Source organism: Parus major, chromosome 4 (genome assembly GCF_001522545.3).
Source record: "Parus major isolate Abel chromosome 4, Parus_major1.1, whole genome shotgun sequence".
NCBI lineage: Eukaryota > Metazoa > Chordata > Aves > Passeriformes > Paridae > Parus > Parus major.
In genome coordinates, this window is record NC_031771.1 from 7,204,850 (window position 1) to 7,219,635 (window position 14,786).

Below are 14,786 nucleotides of genomic sequence, written 5' to 3' on the forward strand. Positions count from 1 at the left end.
TTGAGAGATGCTTTGCTGATATAATGAAGCTCTTTATAACATTTCCTTGCAAAAGAATGGCACCTTCTTTAAGGCATTTGTCTTTAATTTCATTTTCTGAACTTCAGGCAACTTCTACCCTGTAGATGTACTGTCTCAGATTTAGTTTAAACAGTACTTTAAATGAAATTTAAACATTCCTGCACAATAGAAAAATGATCCTTTAAGAAGCTGCTTTACCCATATCCAGAGGAGGCACAGTATGCAGATCACATCCATGTAAACTGTGGCAACTGGAACTTGTAAATAATTCTTCCACTTGTGAGCTTTTGGCACCTAAAATAGAATTAATGAGCTTTAAGACTTGTAAGCTCTGTCTGCTCAGCTACTCAGGGAGGTAGTATTGGGAATCATTTGGGTTGTGTGTGTGCCTGTGGGGATGTCCCATGGTAACAGTTTCTCAGTGAGTAAGATCAATCCTGCTTTTTTTTATATTTTATATTCAGGTGGGTATTGCAATTACCAGTAATTGTAATTTGGCAATAGCATGTCTTAGAAGGAATAATGTTCATGTTCCTCCTACTGTTACTAGAGGACTCTGTCCAGGTTTGGGGTTTGGGTTGAGGGAGGATTTACACCTTAACAAATGAGCTACTTGTATTTATTAATTCCATTGTCGTTGGCCTGTGACCTTTGGGCTTGCTTTGGAGAGAGCTGATCTGGTGGCATGTGCTGGCCCTTGCTAAATCACTATATCCATACATGATAACAGTTTGTTACAGTTGGCTTTTCTTTCCCCGGGAATGTGTTCAGATAATTCTCAAACAAATTTTGTGTAAAGGCCCCGGTTCATAGTGAGGAGGGGGGAAAAAGGCTCTTTCTAGCCCTTTGCAGTGCTACAATTAGGAAACAGCAGGGCTTCTCCAGTTGAGGGATTGATTCCAGAAAAAACAGATCCTTGTCACTAATGAGTATTTATAAATAGAGTTAATTAAATTGGATATGAATGAAGAGTTTGTCAGGTCCTTCTGTAATGAAATTTTGCATTCTTTTAGTCTTGATGAAGGAAGATTTTCTAGTGGGTATTGGCACTGCCTGAATGTGCTTAGTGACATAAACAGGAAAGTTAATCACGCCTGTGTTTCATTTGTTTGTGGAGAAAGATACTTTACTATAATCTTTGCAGTGGATAAGCTTAATATTACATGCATTATTTTTGGCCCATCATGATTTGGCAGAAAGCAATAAATGAGTGGAAATCACGTTTGCTTATTAGTATATAGTTGATGAAATAATACAAAATTTTTGAAAGTGCTTGAATAAAAGAACGATTTTTTTAAAATTGTTAGAAAAAGAAAAATATCTCTCAAATATTTATCTCTGTAAGGTTTAGTTTCAAATTACTTTTGTATCTGGTCAGGTGTTTCATGAAGAATCTTAATGGTGTACTTTGAAATTGGAGCATATTCATCAGTTATGTTTTATGCTATCCATGTAAAGCAGCTAGGTAGGGTTATACAGAGAGACTTAAGTTTTCATATTATGTTAGTTTTGAAGAGCTATATGTCTGATGATGGTTTAAGTCAAAATTTAAATATTGAAAGAACTGTACTAATACTTGAATCAGAGAGTGGCAGAATGGTTTGGTTGGAAGAGGCATTAAAAATCATCCAGTTTCAACCCTACAGGGACACCTTCCACTCTACCAGACTGTTCCAGGGCCCATCCACAGCCTTGAACACTTCCAGGGCTGAGGCATACACAGGTTCTCTGAGCACCCTGTGCCAGCCCTCAACACCCTCACAATAAAGAATTTCTTCCTCTATTAACAGTGTACTTAAAGCTGTGAGATGCAGTGGCCACACTGTTTGTCATTTTATGTTTCTCCATGTAATAATTATTCTAAATAAGTCATGCTTTTCTATAAAATAGAGGATTTAAAACTGGCAGAAACATTCATGTGCCTTTTAGAACTTTCCAGTACGCCCATGCAGCACACTGCTTGTTGCAATGTCCTATGAAAGGATATGATAAAAGATTTCATGTTTTAAAAAAAACCCAACTGTTACCACAAAAAAAAATTATTATCTTGTTTTCTGTGGGGATTTTTTGGAAGGGTTTGGTTTTGGTTTGCTTAACTAACACCTAACTTTCTTCACAGCAAGAAATTATTTATCAGTACCCCATATCTGAAGCATCCCAAAAACTGAAAAGTGTGAGAGGGATATTTCTCACACTGTCTGACATACTGGAAAGTGTTACTGGTACCGAGATTATCAGGTAAAAGTGTTTGAAATGTAATTACTGTTTTTATTACTTTATACATACATGTACAGCAAACATGGGTCATGCATCAAGTTCTAGACAAACCAGAGCAACTCAACCTGTTTAGCAGTAACACTTTAACTACAACAGCATGCCTGAAGTTGGAGTGCTCAACCTGGATGTAAATTGATTTGGGGAAATTTTGTTGTAGTGGGTAGCAGTGACTAGGATTTTTAGTTCAGTGAAATGATTTTCAACTCCTTTATAACTTCACAGTGTTAACAGAAATACTTCTGGCTTCATTTTTCTAGTTCCTCCCTCTTCTTATGTGAAAAACTGGTTCAAGTTGTTTACTGGAAAGAATCTGACAAGTTGCTCGTAATTGGCCTTCCTGAAGAAAAGTGAGTTTCAAAGGAAAGGTTTGGTTTTCCTTTAAATTTTGTGTCATCAAATTTATTTTGTGTACTCTTCTAACAAAAAAGGCAAGAAAGGGCTTTAAATGTACTCTTTTTACTGTAACTAGTTTTTATGTCTGTGATTTCACTATTTTGATTGACTTTATTCACATCTTTCATATATCCATTGTTGTAGTTCCTTTTTCGCTTCCTCTGAAGAGAATAAGATCCCAGAAATATTTGTAAGTTAGAAAACAGTAATATTGTGAGGCTTAGTAAACTCAAGTTCTGCGCAAAGACTGCTGAATAATATCAATAATATTACATATTTATACATTGTAAGAGGACTGCTTATTCATCATAAAGATGTTATAACCATAGCTGTACATTTCAATTTTCATTTGTTAGTGTGCCCCTTTCTCAGCTGAGGAACATGATTAAAGATGTTGTCAGGACCTTGACATTCATGTACAGTTCCTTGGACAGGTGAGTTCTTTCAGAAGTATTTCTTTTCAGTCACTGATTTTTCATTGGTGCTCACTGAAAAAACAAATACTAGGATTAATTTTAATGTTTCAAGGGAATTTCTTTGCATGTTCCTTTACACTTGTATAAAAACAAGAATTCTGTTGTGCTTGCCTTTTGGTTTCAGTCTTAACACTAGTAAGACACTGATTAAGCAGTCTTTGTCACTTCAGAAAGTTTTGTCCCTGATTAGGTTAAATCATTACTATAAAATCCAAGTCACTGTGGATGTCAGCAGCACTCTGCAAATGTTATCCTCTGTGTCTGTACAACAGACGTGTGTATCAGTGTTATATTTTTAACAGAGTAAACACTCTAGATTTCTCCAGAGTGAGTGTCTGGAGTGCCAAACTCTGTTTGGCAGAGTGAGTGTCTTTCTCTGCATTTGGAAAGCACCCAGGAGATTTTTCAGTCTGACTGTTACCTAAGTAAAATTACCCAGGTGGATTACACATATTCTTGCATTTAATTCGAGGTTAATGTGTGTGTGCCACAGTGAACAAAAAAGAATAAATCTCAGTTTCCAAAAGGATGAGGCAGATGTTTCACTCAGCTTAAGTTGCTCTAAGACATCTACTGTAATACCATACTGGTTTAGTTTGTCCTTTGTTTGTAGGTGCTGCCTGGATATCAGCCTAGTGGTTTTTTTTAATGTTAAAAATACATCCAAATGTAGCATCGTTCTGTAAAGAGGCTTGTGTAGCACTGAGGGTTATGTAAGCAAGCTGCAAATTTCTCAGTGTTATTCTAACTTGGAGTTCATGTTTGTCCAGTGCTTTTTGCCAGGTGGAAAATGTTTCTCGCCTGGATCATTTTTTCAACCTGTTCTTCCAGCGTGCCCTTCATCCTGCAAGGCTCCAGTCTGGCCCCAGTGCTCAGCACCAGGATTCCTGCAGTGCCCTGTTCCTAGACAGCCTCCCAGGCCTGCGCTGGCTGACTCTGCCTCAGGAAATCAAGGTCATGTCCTTTTCACATCTCTCCAGGAAAACCTGGGCGTGACAGGCCAAAATGTCAGTGCAGGTGTCTTCTGCTCTTCCTGTCTGATTTACCTAAGTGCTTTGCACATCCCAGACCAACCATTTTCCTGTAAAATTCAAGTTTGGAGCTGCACCACTGTTCCCACAGGATTGCTATTGTGAGTGTAGTTTGGTGACTTTACAGTTATCCTAGGGCAAGCAGAGAAAGCAACCCCTGGTATGTAGCTGTATGTTTGATTTTGACCACTGAAGTATTTTGGCAGGCAGGAATTACTATTCTAGAAGCCCATGTATTGCTCATAATTCAGGAGAGTTATCAGTGGCTATTGGAGAATCAAAATAAATAACCCACATGTCATTTGTTGACACCAGACAGGTACAGCTTTTCTGCACCATTTCACTGTGCCAGGTTACCTCCATGTTAGAAACTGAGTTGTGCTTTAAGCAGGACTAAGACTAAGGTGGATCACAGTAAATAAAATTATAGCTGTCAGTCATGAACCTCATTTTTATTATTTCAGTGTCTGACTCCAGTTTAAAATGTTAGTCTTGTCATGGTAGTATTTCTTTTATAATGAGTATCTGCTGTGTTTTAATGCAAATAGAAACAGCTGGGAAATTTTAAATTCAGAGTTGTCTTTCATGGAGAGACCCAAAATATTTGTAAGCTTGTAGAAAACATAATTAAGGCTAATTCTAATTATTAGAAAATGTTTCTAATCTGAGCTGACCATAAACTTATCCAAACTTATTTCATCAGCAACAAAAAAAGAAACCACATTTTACTTGCTGAACTTAAAGAGGCTGTGCAATGGAAAATTAAAATTGCTTCTCAGAATGGCTCTGGGAAAGGGCCAAGTCTGGATGTTCATAATGACTTTTCTTCTGCAGTGGCATATTCTGTAATTTATAGGTATTTATTTGAAGATAACATTAACTATGGCTTTCTTGCATTTCTCTTTTTATGTTTAGTAAGACCTCAGTGTATAATTTTCATGGGAGTATTTGGAGGAGAAGGGATGAAGGGGTAAAGTCTTTCAATTTATTATTGACAGGGTTTGCAGAGTTATTTCAGGCTTGCTATGGTTCAGTAGGAGTTGTCAGGGATGTCACAAGTTATGCATCAGTCTGTGCCATTGTTTCCAGACAGATTTCTCTTTGCTAGTGGGGCTTTCTCTCTTTTCTCTAAAGGAGAATTGTCTTCTTTATCTTTAGTCACAGACTGACAATTACTCAGTTCTTTCCATCTTGCACTGTAGATTTTTTACTACTTTTTTTACAATTTGTTGGTCAGGGCTTTTTCCATGCTTTTTTCTCAAGTTTCTGTAGAGGGGCTCCTGTTGTACTTTGGTCTCCAGTTTAGCTTGCAGGCTGCTTTTTTTCTTATAAAATAGTAAGTTTTAAAAGGACTTAGAAAACGGTATCATTTATACTTACAATACAGACATCACTTTCCATAGTTGAGATCATTTCCATTTGCCAGAAAAGTGGTGTTGTTGCAGAAGATGACATTTCCAGTTAGTGTTTTGGTGAAGATCTATTCTATATGGAATATAAAACTAAAAATGTCAGTTCTTCAGGCAGAAAGCCATTTAAATTTTGACTGGAGAAAAGCTGAGAGGGTGGTTAGTTGTGTGCCAACAGGCTTGCTGACATTTCTCTGTTTGAAAACTGGCTGTATTTCAATTGGAGGCAGCCTGTTAACACAGCCCAAGAAATTTGTAATTATGGGATATAGGTTCTTTTCATTAAGTAGCACATTTATGTCATGAGTTTCAGTGCCTAGGACCAAGGAAAGTACTCTTAGTAAAACTTGATTTAACGAGCAGCTCTTGCAGTTACAGAAATAAAGAAGCTTAAAGTAGTTGCAATAGAACAAAAATAATGTGTGAGAGCATTTTGGCAACTTCCATAAAGACAAAAAACCTAAATCCATTGGATAAAAGAGTTTTCTGAAAACTCAGCTGGATGCAGTAGTGTGCCAGGTTTGTCTCTAGACCTCGTGTTTTAAAGCACACTGAAAGTAAGATTGACATCTCTTTTATACCAGATACTGGGGTCAGCTGGCACACAAGCAGAGAAATTGTACAGTTCTAAGAGGAGGGAAATAGACAGCAATTAGAAAGGATTTTTTTCTTAATTTTGGTATCTCCAGGTGTTCTTGATATGATGTAACTAATAAAAAATAGGTGCAAACTTTTATCCACGCACTTTGTACTTGTGAATCCCAATCTGAGATGAGCAAGACAGAGCGAGTTGTGCTATTACTGGGAACTAATGTGTTGGAAATCTCTATTAAAAAGTATTTTTTCACTATTTCAGATGGAAATTGACACAGCACTGAGTGATTTGGAAGCAGCTGACTTTGCAGAGCTGGTAAACATTTAATTTTGATTGCTTTGCACAGTTATCTCCTGCCTTGGTGTCACATTCAGTGGTTTAAACAAGCACTATTTGGAAAATCCATTAACTTCTTTTAATCAGGTGGGAGTCAAAGCAGTTTATCCTGAACTCCTCTCCATGCTTAATATTATATTATAATCCTATAGGATTGGTCATTGAAAATCCATTATTTAATTTAACTTAAATCCATGGGATGTATACAAAACCACTGATTTCAACAGAGATGATTGTTGTTATATTTCCTGTTTATGTAAATAACTTGTCCTTCCCAAGCAATTGTGTGCAAACTTGAAAACATCTGTGGATCAGAATTTAATTTTCCAGTTTAAAGAAGACAAGTACAAATTCTGCTTAGTTTTAATACTGTTAAAAAAGGTAATAGTAATATCATTTACTTAAGTAACTCTTAGCTGTGTAAGGTGTAAACATATCGACATTTCAGCTTTACTTCGTAATGAAAGAACTCTCTTGAGCTCATGTTCCAGAGCAGTTACTCTAAAATTGTATTCAAAAGAATCCCTGCACTAAACAATCTGGATGATTATTTACAGAAATCAATGTTTACAAGTTACAGTTTGTTGCACAGAAATTGATTCCACCTACTTAACATAAAATACAGAATATCCATCTAAAAACAGTGCTGCTAATGGGAGAGCACTGGGCATTAAAAGATGAATGAATGGGAATATTTTGAATTCAATAAAAATTGAATTTTTATTCAAATTGTCAAATACTGTGAAAATGTCAAAGACTGTGAAAAAAATACTTTGACTTGTAAGTTTTACTCTAGGAGGGCCCCTGGTGTCAGTAGTTATACTAAAGCTACTTTGCTGTTAACTGTGAGAATGGACATATTCTAACAAAACTAGTTTATGAACACGTAAGAGTCAAATAGAAACTAGTTTTTTTGAGCTGAAATTTGTAGAGAAAATTGTAATGATACAAAATTCAATAATGGAGGCTAAAAACTTGCTATTTCCCTTAACTGCTCAGTATTAACTGCTGTATTGCTAGTAAGAGTTGGTCAAATATGAAAGTATTAAAGTATTGATTACAATTGACCAGAATTAGTTCACTTGCATTTGGTGAATAAAATAAAAACACTGATTTAAAAATTATACAATGGTTTTTTTCCCCCCAACAGTCAGAAGATTATTATGACATGAGAAGATTATATGTGATCCTGGGCTCTTGTCTCTTTTACAAGGTAATATCAATTCAATTAATAGATTAATTAAAATCTAAAATCTCAGATTAAGATCTAATGATTAGGAAAATTAAACTAGAAATCTGATTTGGTCTTTCAAACACAAATCTGAAGTGAATATATGACTGATTTAAGCATGTATTTTTAGTAACAGACCTAAAGTTCAAACACCATAACAGAAACAATCAGTGTCTGGAAATGATATGTACTGTATGAACCGCAAGAACAAAAATACTTCTTTAAAACTGGAATTTCTTGGTGCACAATCCAAGGACTGGAAAGAGAGCATAATAAGAAAGTAGTAAGAGTCAGTTCAACTGAGACTGTAGGATATTCTAATAGGAACTCTTTTGTTCATTCCCATGTTTTAATAGCAGGTGCTCTACCTTGAATATGTCTTTAAATCCAAGACTTGAGAAATTGTATTGACAGCTTTTTTCACTTTGGCCTCATTCATAACTTTACTTCTCTTTGGTAAATATAGACAGTGTAATCAACAGTATAAAGAGCAAGGCAACAAACCTTTAAGAAAACTTGCATTTTAAGGATTTTATCAGGCAATTCTCTTTTGGGAGTTATGAGAGAAGTGGAACTGCACAGTATCTACAGTGACAGCACTTCAGCTGTAAAGCCCTTAGAGCTGGAGCCACTGTACTATGGATCTTCTTCGGAAATTATATTAACTCCAGTGAAAGCTCACTATTTTTGGAGAGAAAATTAAATGAGAATTCGAGCACCTTAACACTGTAGCTGTTTTGCAAGCTGGGAAAGCCCAGCTCACCTTTGATAACCTGCATATATTCTGGTGGTTGATTTGTTTATATTTAGTGTTTTGGTTATTTAGATGTGGCCCAAAAGCTCAGTATTGTACAACTGTACACTAAAAAGACACTCTGTGGCCAGAAACCTTTGGATCTCAGTGTGTGTGGAGCGGGGATATCTCTGTATGGAAAGTACTCAGAAGTGCTGTGTGGTGGTGGTGTATTTCTCACTGAACACACTTTATTTTCTGTGTTTAATTCAGGGTTACTTGATTGGTAATCACTTGCCAAAGGAAGACCTTGTTGATGTGGGTTTCTACTGCCGGCACTACTGTCTGTTACCCCTGGCAGCAGAGCAGAGGATTGGGCAGTTGGTGATTTGGCGGGAGGTGTTCCCACAGCATCACCTCCAGCCGTGTGAAGAGTCGAGTTTGATGGGATACAGGGAACCTGAAGCAAGATACTTCTTACTGATAGTTGGCTTGGTGAGTTAATGCTGCATTCTCTGAGGCTCTTTTCTGCTGATGTGAGTTGTCTGTTCACTTTCCATTTCACTTTTCATTTCTGTTCACTGGGTAATTTTTCAAAATACTCAAATTGTAGCTGTTCCATGGGACAGAATTTCCCAGGGAGTAGTATTATTTATACATCTACAAAGCTTGTGAAGTGTAATATAAATTCTCATTATTTTTATGCCTTTTCACTTCAGTTGAAAATGTTTCTACCTTCATAATCTTCTCTTTCCAGACAGCTCATGTCAGAAATGTCTGGTTTTGGTTTTCTAAACGTGAACTTTCTTTAAAGCAAAGAGCTTATGTTTATAAGCAGTCTTTTATGTTTACATCCTCTGTATTTACAGAGACACTTTGTCCTGTGTGTCCTGCTGGAGGCAGGGGGCTGTGCATCCAGAGCTATTGGGAATCCAGGACCAGACTGTATCTATGTAGATCAGGTCAAAGCAACCATCCTCCAGCTGGAAGGAATAGACAGCAGCATAGAGGAAAGGCTGGATTCTCCCTCCATCCCACCTGTAGCCTGTGCTGACTGGTTCCTTCCTACAGCACGGGACAGACTGGACAGCTTGAGCACCTCACCAATGCTAAGCAAGCTCCAGAACTCCTGCAAACCTGTGAATGTTCCAGGGCTCAGGAGGAGCCTCTTTGGGGACACTTCCCACACCACACAGAAGCAGAGTCCTCCGAGGAGCAGCGGGGGAGCCGAGCAGGGCAGCGAAGGGCCCGCGGAGAAGGAGAGCACCAATCCACAACCTGTGGCAGCGCAGGTCAGAGAACATGGGCAGAGAGAATTGATAAGGTTCTGGGGGGCTTGGAGAGAGGGCAGTTCATTCAAACTCAAGGTAACTTTTATAAAAAGCACGCTATAAAAAAATAAGTCCCTCGAATTCAGTAGAAAATACTTCTGTTGCCTTGGGAATCTCTGCATCGGCCTCAGAACCATCACATTTTTTTATTTTATCATTGCTTGTAAATATTTGGGGATTTCACTTGACAGAAGTGGGCACAACTGTGTTGAAAAAAGCAGATGTAATTGGAGAATATCCCCAAAATAACCTGTCACAACTAATTGCTGTACAGTTGTAGAAGTGTAATACACAAGAGCCAAATACAGTTACCACTGCTTCTAACCAAGTTTAGTCTAAAATAGGCTATAAAATACATTTATATAAATTGATATAACGGGGCCTTATTAAAAATGCTACATTGTCCTCTTTTTCTGTTGGTTTGGTTGGATCATGTTCTTTCTTTAGCTGTGTGTTCTCTGTTATTTCACCTATCTGCTTGTTTTTTAGGCCACTAGGAAAAAACACACCCTGCCAAACCCATTTAATTCAGGAAACATTAAAAAGAACCCTTCAGAGAAAGATACAGAACTACTTAATACTATCAAGTAAGAAAATATTTTTTATTGAGTATTTCATTTTTTAGGGCATGCTTGGATTGTTTTTTGAATATACACAGATCATAGAGGTCCCTGCATGATTTTATTCCAAACAAAGCTTTGCTAGGCAAAGATTATCAGAAGTGAATCTGTTAAACTGAGAGCTTAATTAAACATAAAAATTTGAAATAATACAATAAAAGACAGAGTGTCTCTGAATAATATGTCAGTGCTGTCCACACCTGTCCCACATCTGTGTGACCCTGGAATTTCAAGCAGAAGTTTCTGCACCACACATGTACTTACCTTGTGCCTCCATGTTATCTCTAGGTAGATGTACAGTGAACAAAGCTTTTATATTTTAAAATTAATAAAGCTTTTTTATTTTATTTCACTTTCCTTTTTTTGGAGACAATTTTTGAGAACAAGTGCAATGCCTAACTAGCACCGTAGTTTTTTAATTTGTTGTCTTTTTTTAATTGAGTATTACAGTCAAAATTAGCAGGATTTCCTTGTTGTGGAGATAGGAACCTTTTGAATGCCTGTATCCAGTTTGTACCCTACTGTAATTAGAAAAACAATCCCGCTTTAAGAAACAAAATCTGCAAATTATTTTCATTTTAATTAAATGAATTCTCCAATTTTTTTAAGGTTGACATCTGGTCCTGAGAATACCCTCTTCCACTACCTGTTTTTGGAGACAATGCAGGGAATCTTCATTACTCCAACTCACAAAGAAGTAGCACAGCTTGGTGGCTCCATCCACCCTCAGTTAATCGAGAATTTCTACCAGTGCTGCCTTTCAATTCGTTCCATTTTCCAGCAGTCCATGAGGAAAGAGGTATGAAAATCTGGATTTCTCTTTGTCCAATCACATTCTCAATTCAGTATTTCAAGATTCTTTTCACTTCATTATTTCAGTGGTTTACAAGCAGTCTGTATTTGCACGTCTGCAGACTCTAAACCAAAGCAGACTACTGTCAGTTGAAATTTTTAGATCCTTAAGTTGCAATTCAAGTGAGTTAAGTGAGAAAAGGGGAAATAACAGTACAAAATTAATGAAGGCAAGTTTGCAAATAGCAGTATAGTTTTTCTTACTGTTTCTTTGATGTTACTGAAAAAGTCATTTCTGGCTAGACACATGTGCCTTGTAAATCTAGGAATTTTTAACTTAAAAAATAGTTAATTTGGTGGATCAGTCACATGACACTGGGGTTTTGCTGAGTAGGACTCTGCCAATAAGCCATGTATTTTGGGCATTTCTGTTGGGAGATGCAGAAACCCCAGAGCAAGCAGAGAGAATAAATGAGCATTTCTTAGCATCAGATTGCCTTTGGCTACAGCCATTAAATAGACATTTTATAGTTCAAGCCATAAAAACTGAGAATCAGAAATAACTGATGGACACATCTCTTTCAGTGAAATTTGGTGTAGTCTTTTGCATATTGGCTGCAGCAATTAATGCTGAAATTGGCAGGCTGTATTACAGCACCAGGAGAATGTCAAAGAAAAAACAGCAATTTGCCCTGTTCATAGTGCAGGACAAAAAAAAATCAAACACAGAAATGTACTATTATACTGTGTATTCTTTGTCATCTGCTAAATATTGTTATGGTGTAGGATCCAGAGAACTGCACCAGTAATGGCAAAGTTACTGTAAACTCATCAATAATCAATTTTGCCTTAATTTTTGAGAACTGAAAATTCACAATTTAGCTTTTAAAATGTGTACAGGAATTTTGAATAAATTTTAAACTGAGCAAAAATAAGCTCTGTCATCTTAAACCCTAAAACAGGATGTTCTGATCATGTTTTCTAGATCTTCAGCCCCTACATCTTCACTATTGTAGGCAGACTGAATGATGTGGTTTCTGTATCTGCACATGGCAGAAAGGTTTTCTAAAAAAACCTTTTCTTTCACCTTTGAAGCAACTGTTTCACTGGCAGACCCAGAGATGAACTGGAACTTTTGCAAGGATTGCTCAAAAGCTCTGCACAAAACACAGCTCTAAAAGCTGGAGAAAACACAAAAATGTCTTTATTTTCTATGCTTTTATGCCCTCATACTGAGTAAGAGTCAGAAAATGCTCTGAGCAAAGTGCTACAGCTGTTTATTTACAAAAAGAAATTCCTGCCTGGCCAAGTTTATTCAATAGACTCTTACTATCACAGTTCTTAATTAGGGAGGCACATGGAGAAAGATGAGATCTTTAGCTGTTGTAACACACTTTTTAAAAGTATTGTAGTAACTCAAATGTTTTTTTAGAAAAGCAGTGTTTAGCTAGATGGAAAAAAAGTGAAAAAAAGGAGCATGTGTCTAATTCCAACTTGTGTAGCAATGGAAAAGCCTTTTGATGCCAAGGTAAGAAAACTGTTCTGGATAAAAGAATCATGAAAGCAAGTTAGTTATATCTTCTAAGCCTGGCTTTTTGACAGTAGAATCATCCATCAGAGAGTCCTGAACAAATCACTGGGTTGTATTTGCTCATGTTCATGTCAAAATGTCTCATGCTCTACTAACATTTCACCAGTTGTTTTACAGAAGAAGAAAAAGGCAGGCAGTGGGATTTTAGAATTTAATAAGGCAGCTGAGGACCCAGGTCTGGTGAGAGAACACGGGCTTCTGTTTGAGTGCTCTCCTGAAAACTGGACTGACCAGAAGAAACCACCACCAACAATGAACTACTGGGTTGTGGGGTAGGTTTAAAGAGAAATTTCACCTTCAGGTTTTCATTTTGACCATGCCATTGTGTTCTTTAAAAATAAATTTAACTGTAGCACATCACAGGAATACTTGAGCTGACTGATTGATTTGAGCTTTAATTTAAAGGGACTGGGAAGTTGCATTGATGTGAATTTCCACCTTTAACAGTTGCTGAGTCAATGATATAAACAAATGAGGTGAACAGTTATAATTACTGTTATATTATAAAAGAAGCTTTTTCACTGGGAAGAAAAATGTTTAGAGAGAAAAAGAAAAATAATTGTTTCCCATAATTAATGTACATAACTGAAGTTCATGTAGAAAAATTAAAATCTTTAATTAAAACATTAGAAAAATTACACTACTGTTGGTATCTTTAAAAAAATAATTACAATGCACAGGTATTAACAGCTTCTCTATTTTAGCTCTTTTCCTAGAAGAGCTCACTGGGTTAATACATGGGAATGTAACTACCCAGATGTCATTACATTTAAAAATCAGTAAATGTGTGAATCCTGGGGCTTGTTCCCAAGGACCCTGATTGCAGCTTGTAGCCCAGAAATTTGGATTGCTGCAAACAGACCAGTAACACAGAAGATCCTGAAAACCTGAAGATTTTCTTCCCTACACAGCCTTAAAGAAGCTGAGTAGAGAATAACTTGATTTAAAAATCCAATTAATTGAAAGAGGTAAGGTAGCACAGGACAGACACTGAAATTTGCCAACTGTCTTACACAACAGCTTGTTTTAACATCCTACTGAAACCTCACAGTACAACCAGATCTACTATTTGAGGAGAAAAAAAAATAACACCTGTGATGATTTTCTTCTTTTTATTCTTTTTTTTTTCCCAGGAGACTCATTCTCCATCCCAAACCTCAGGAGTTTTACGTGTGTTTCCATGACTCAGTGACAGAAGCTGCTGTGGAACTGGCCTTTAAACTGTCCTTTGGCTTAGCTGCATAGATGAGCTTCCTGTACACTCAGGCATCCTGTGTGGTGGTGTTAAGTCTTTAAAGCATCCCATATAAAGGGAAATGAACTCAATTTGGGTGCCACCCATGGGGTATCTTTGAAATGCTTTAAAAAAATCAAATGCCTTGTGGTATGACAGTTAAAACTTCAGTGGTGCTTTTAATGAGCTCATCAGCTGAATACTTAAAAATATTTCAGAGAACCAAAGTTCTTCTTTTTATATACTGTCCCTTTTTTTTTATCCTGGTCATAACTTTATTGTATGAAAACACCACATAATTTGTAGGTTCACTGCTGTTCGGTGTACTATATGCAACATAAAATGGTAAGCGAATCCTCAAAGTGCTCTATGAACATGGAAATTGGTGATGGAGGAAAAAATAGTTCTCCAGTTAGTTAAAATTTTGCACCTCCTGAAAAATACAGAATGTTTCCAGTAGCATTGTGTCAGTCAAAACAGGGGGAAATATTTTAGACAATTCCTGGCACTTAGCCTCACAAAACTAATGGCTTACCATTTCTGCTCTCCTGCACACTCGAGGAGACTATAGTGTGGTTGATTTTTTACTTGACTCCGTGAGTTTTAACTATAAATAATACTAATATTTGTTAAATGCAGTTTTGATGACACAAAGAAAGATGGGGGGCGGGCAGGGTGGTTTTAAGATGTGCATGGACTTGGCTTATTTTACATTA

The 14,786-nt window shown here is 36.8% G+C and overlaps 1 protein-coding gene across 4 annotated transcripts in view; it reads left to right on the forward strand.

Annotated features, from left to right (window-relative positions):
* Positions 1 to 14,786, forward strand: part of INTU (inturned planar cell polarity protein) — a 39,448-nt gene extending 24,662 nt beyond the window's left edge. For 3 of the 4 annotated variants that reach the window (XM_015625157.3, XM_015625156.3, XM_015625158.3), the window contains 12 exons: positions 2,141 to 2,259; positions 2,556 to 2,645; positions 3,048 to 3,125; positions 3,938 to 4,121; positions 6,464 to 6,517; positions 7,689 to 7,751; positions 8,776 to 8,997; positions 9,372 to 9,794; positions 10,323 to 10,420; positions 11,063 to 11,252; positions 12,954 to 13,108; positions 13,970 to 14,786. In XM_015625157.3, the coding sequence (XP_015480643.1) occupies positions 2,141 to 2,259; positions 2,556 to 2,645; positions 3,048 to 3,125; positions 3,938 to 4,121; positions 6,464 to 6,517; positions 7,689 to 7,751; positions 8,776 to 8,997; positions 9,372 to 9,794; positions 10,323 to 10,420; positions 11,063 to 11,252; positions 12,954 to 13,108; positions 13,970 to 14,081 (1,788 nt within the window). In that variant the 3' untranslated portion in view covers positions 14,082 to 14,786. Of the gene's footprint in view, positions 1 to 2,140; positions 2,260 to 2,555; positions 2,646 to 3,047; positions 3,126 to 3,937; positions 4,122 to 6,463; positions 6,518 to 7,688; positions 7,752 to 8,775; positions 8,998 to 9,371; positions 9,795 to 10,322; positions 10,421 to 11,062; positions 11,253 to 12,942; positions 13,109 to 13,969 lie in introns of those variants that run through there. The other variant, XM_015625159.2, reaches the window with a different exon arrangement.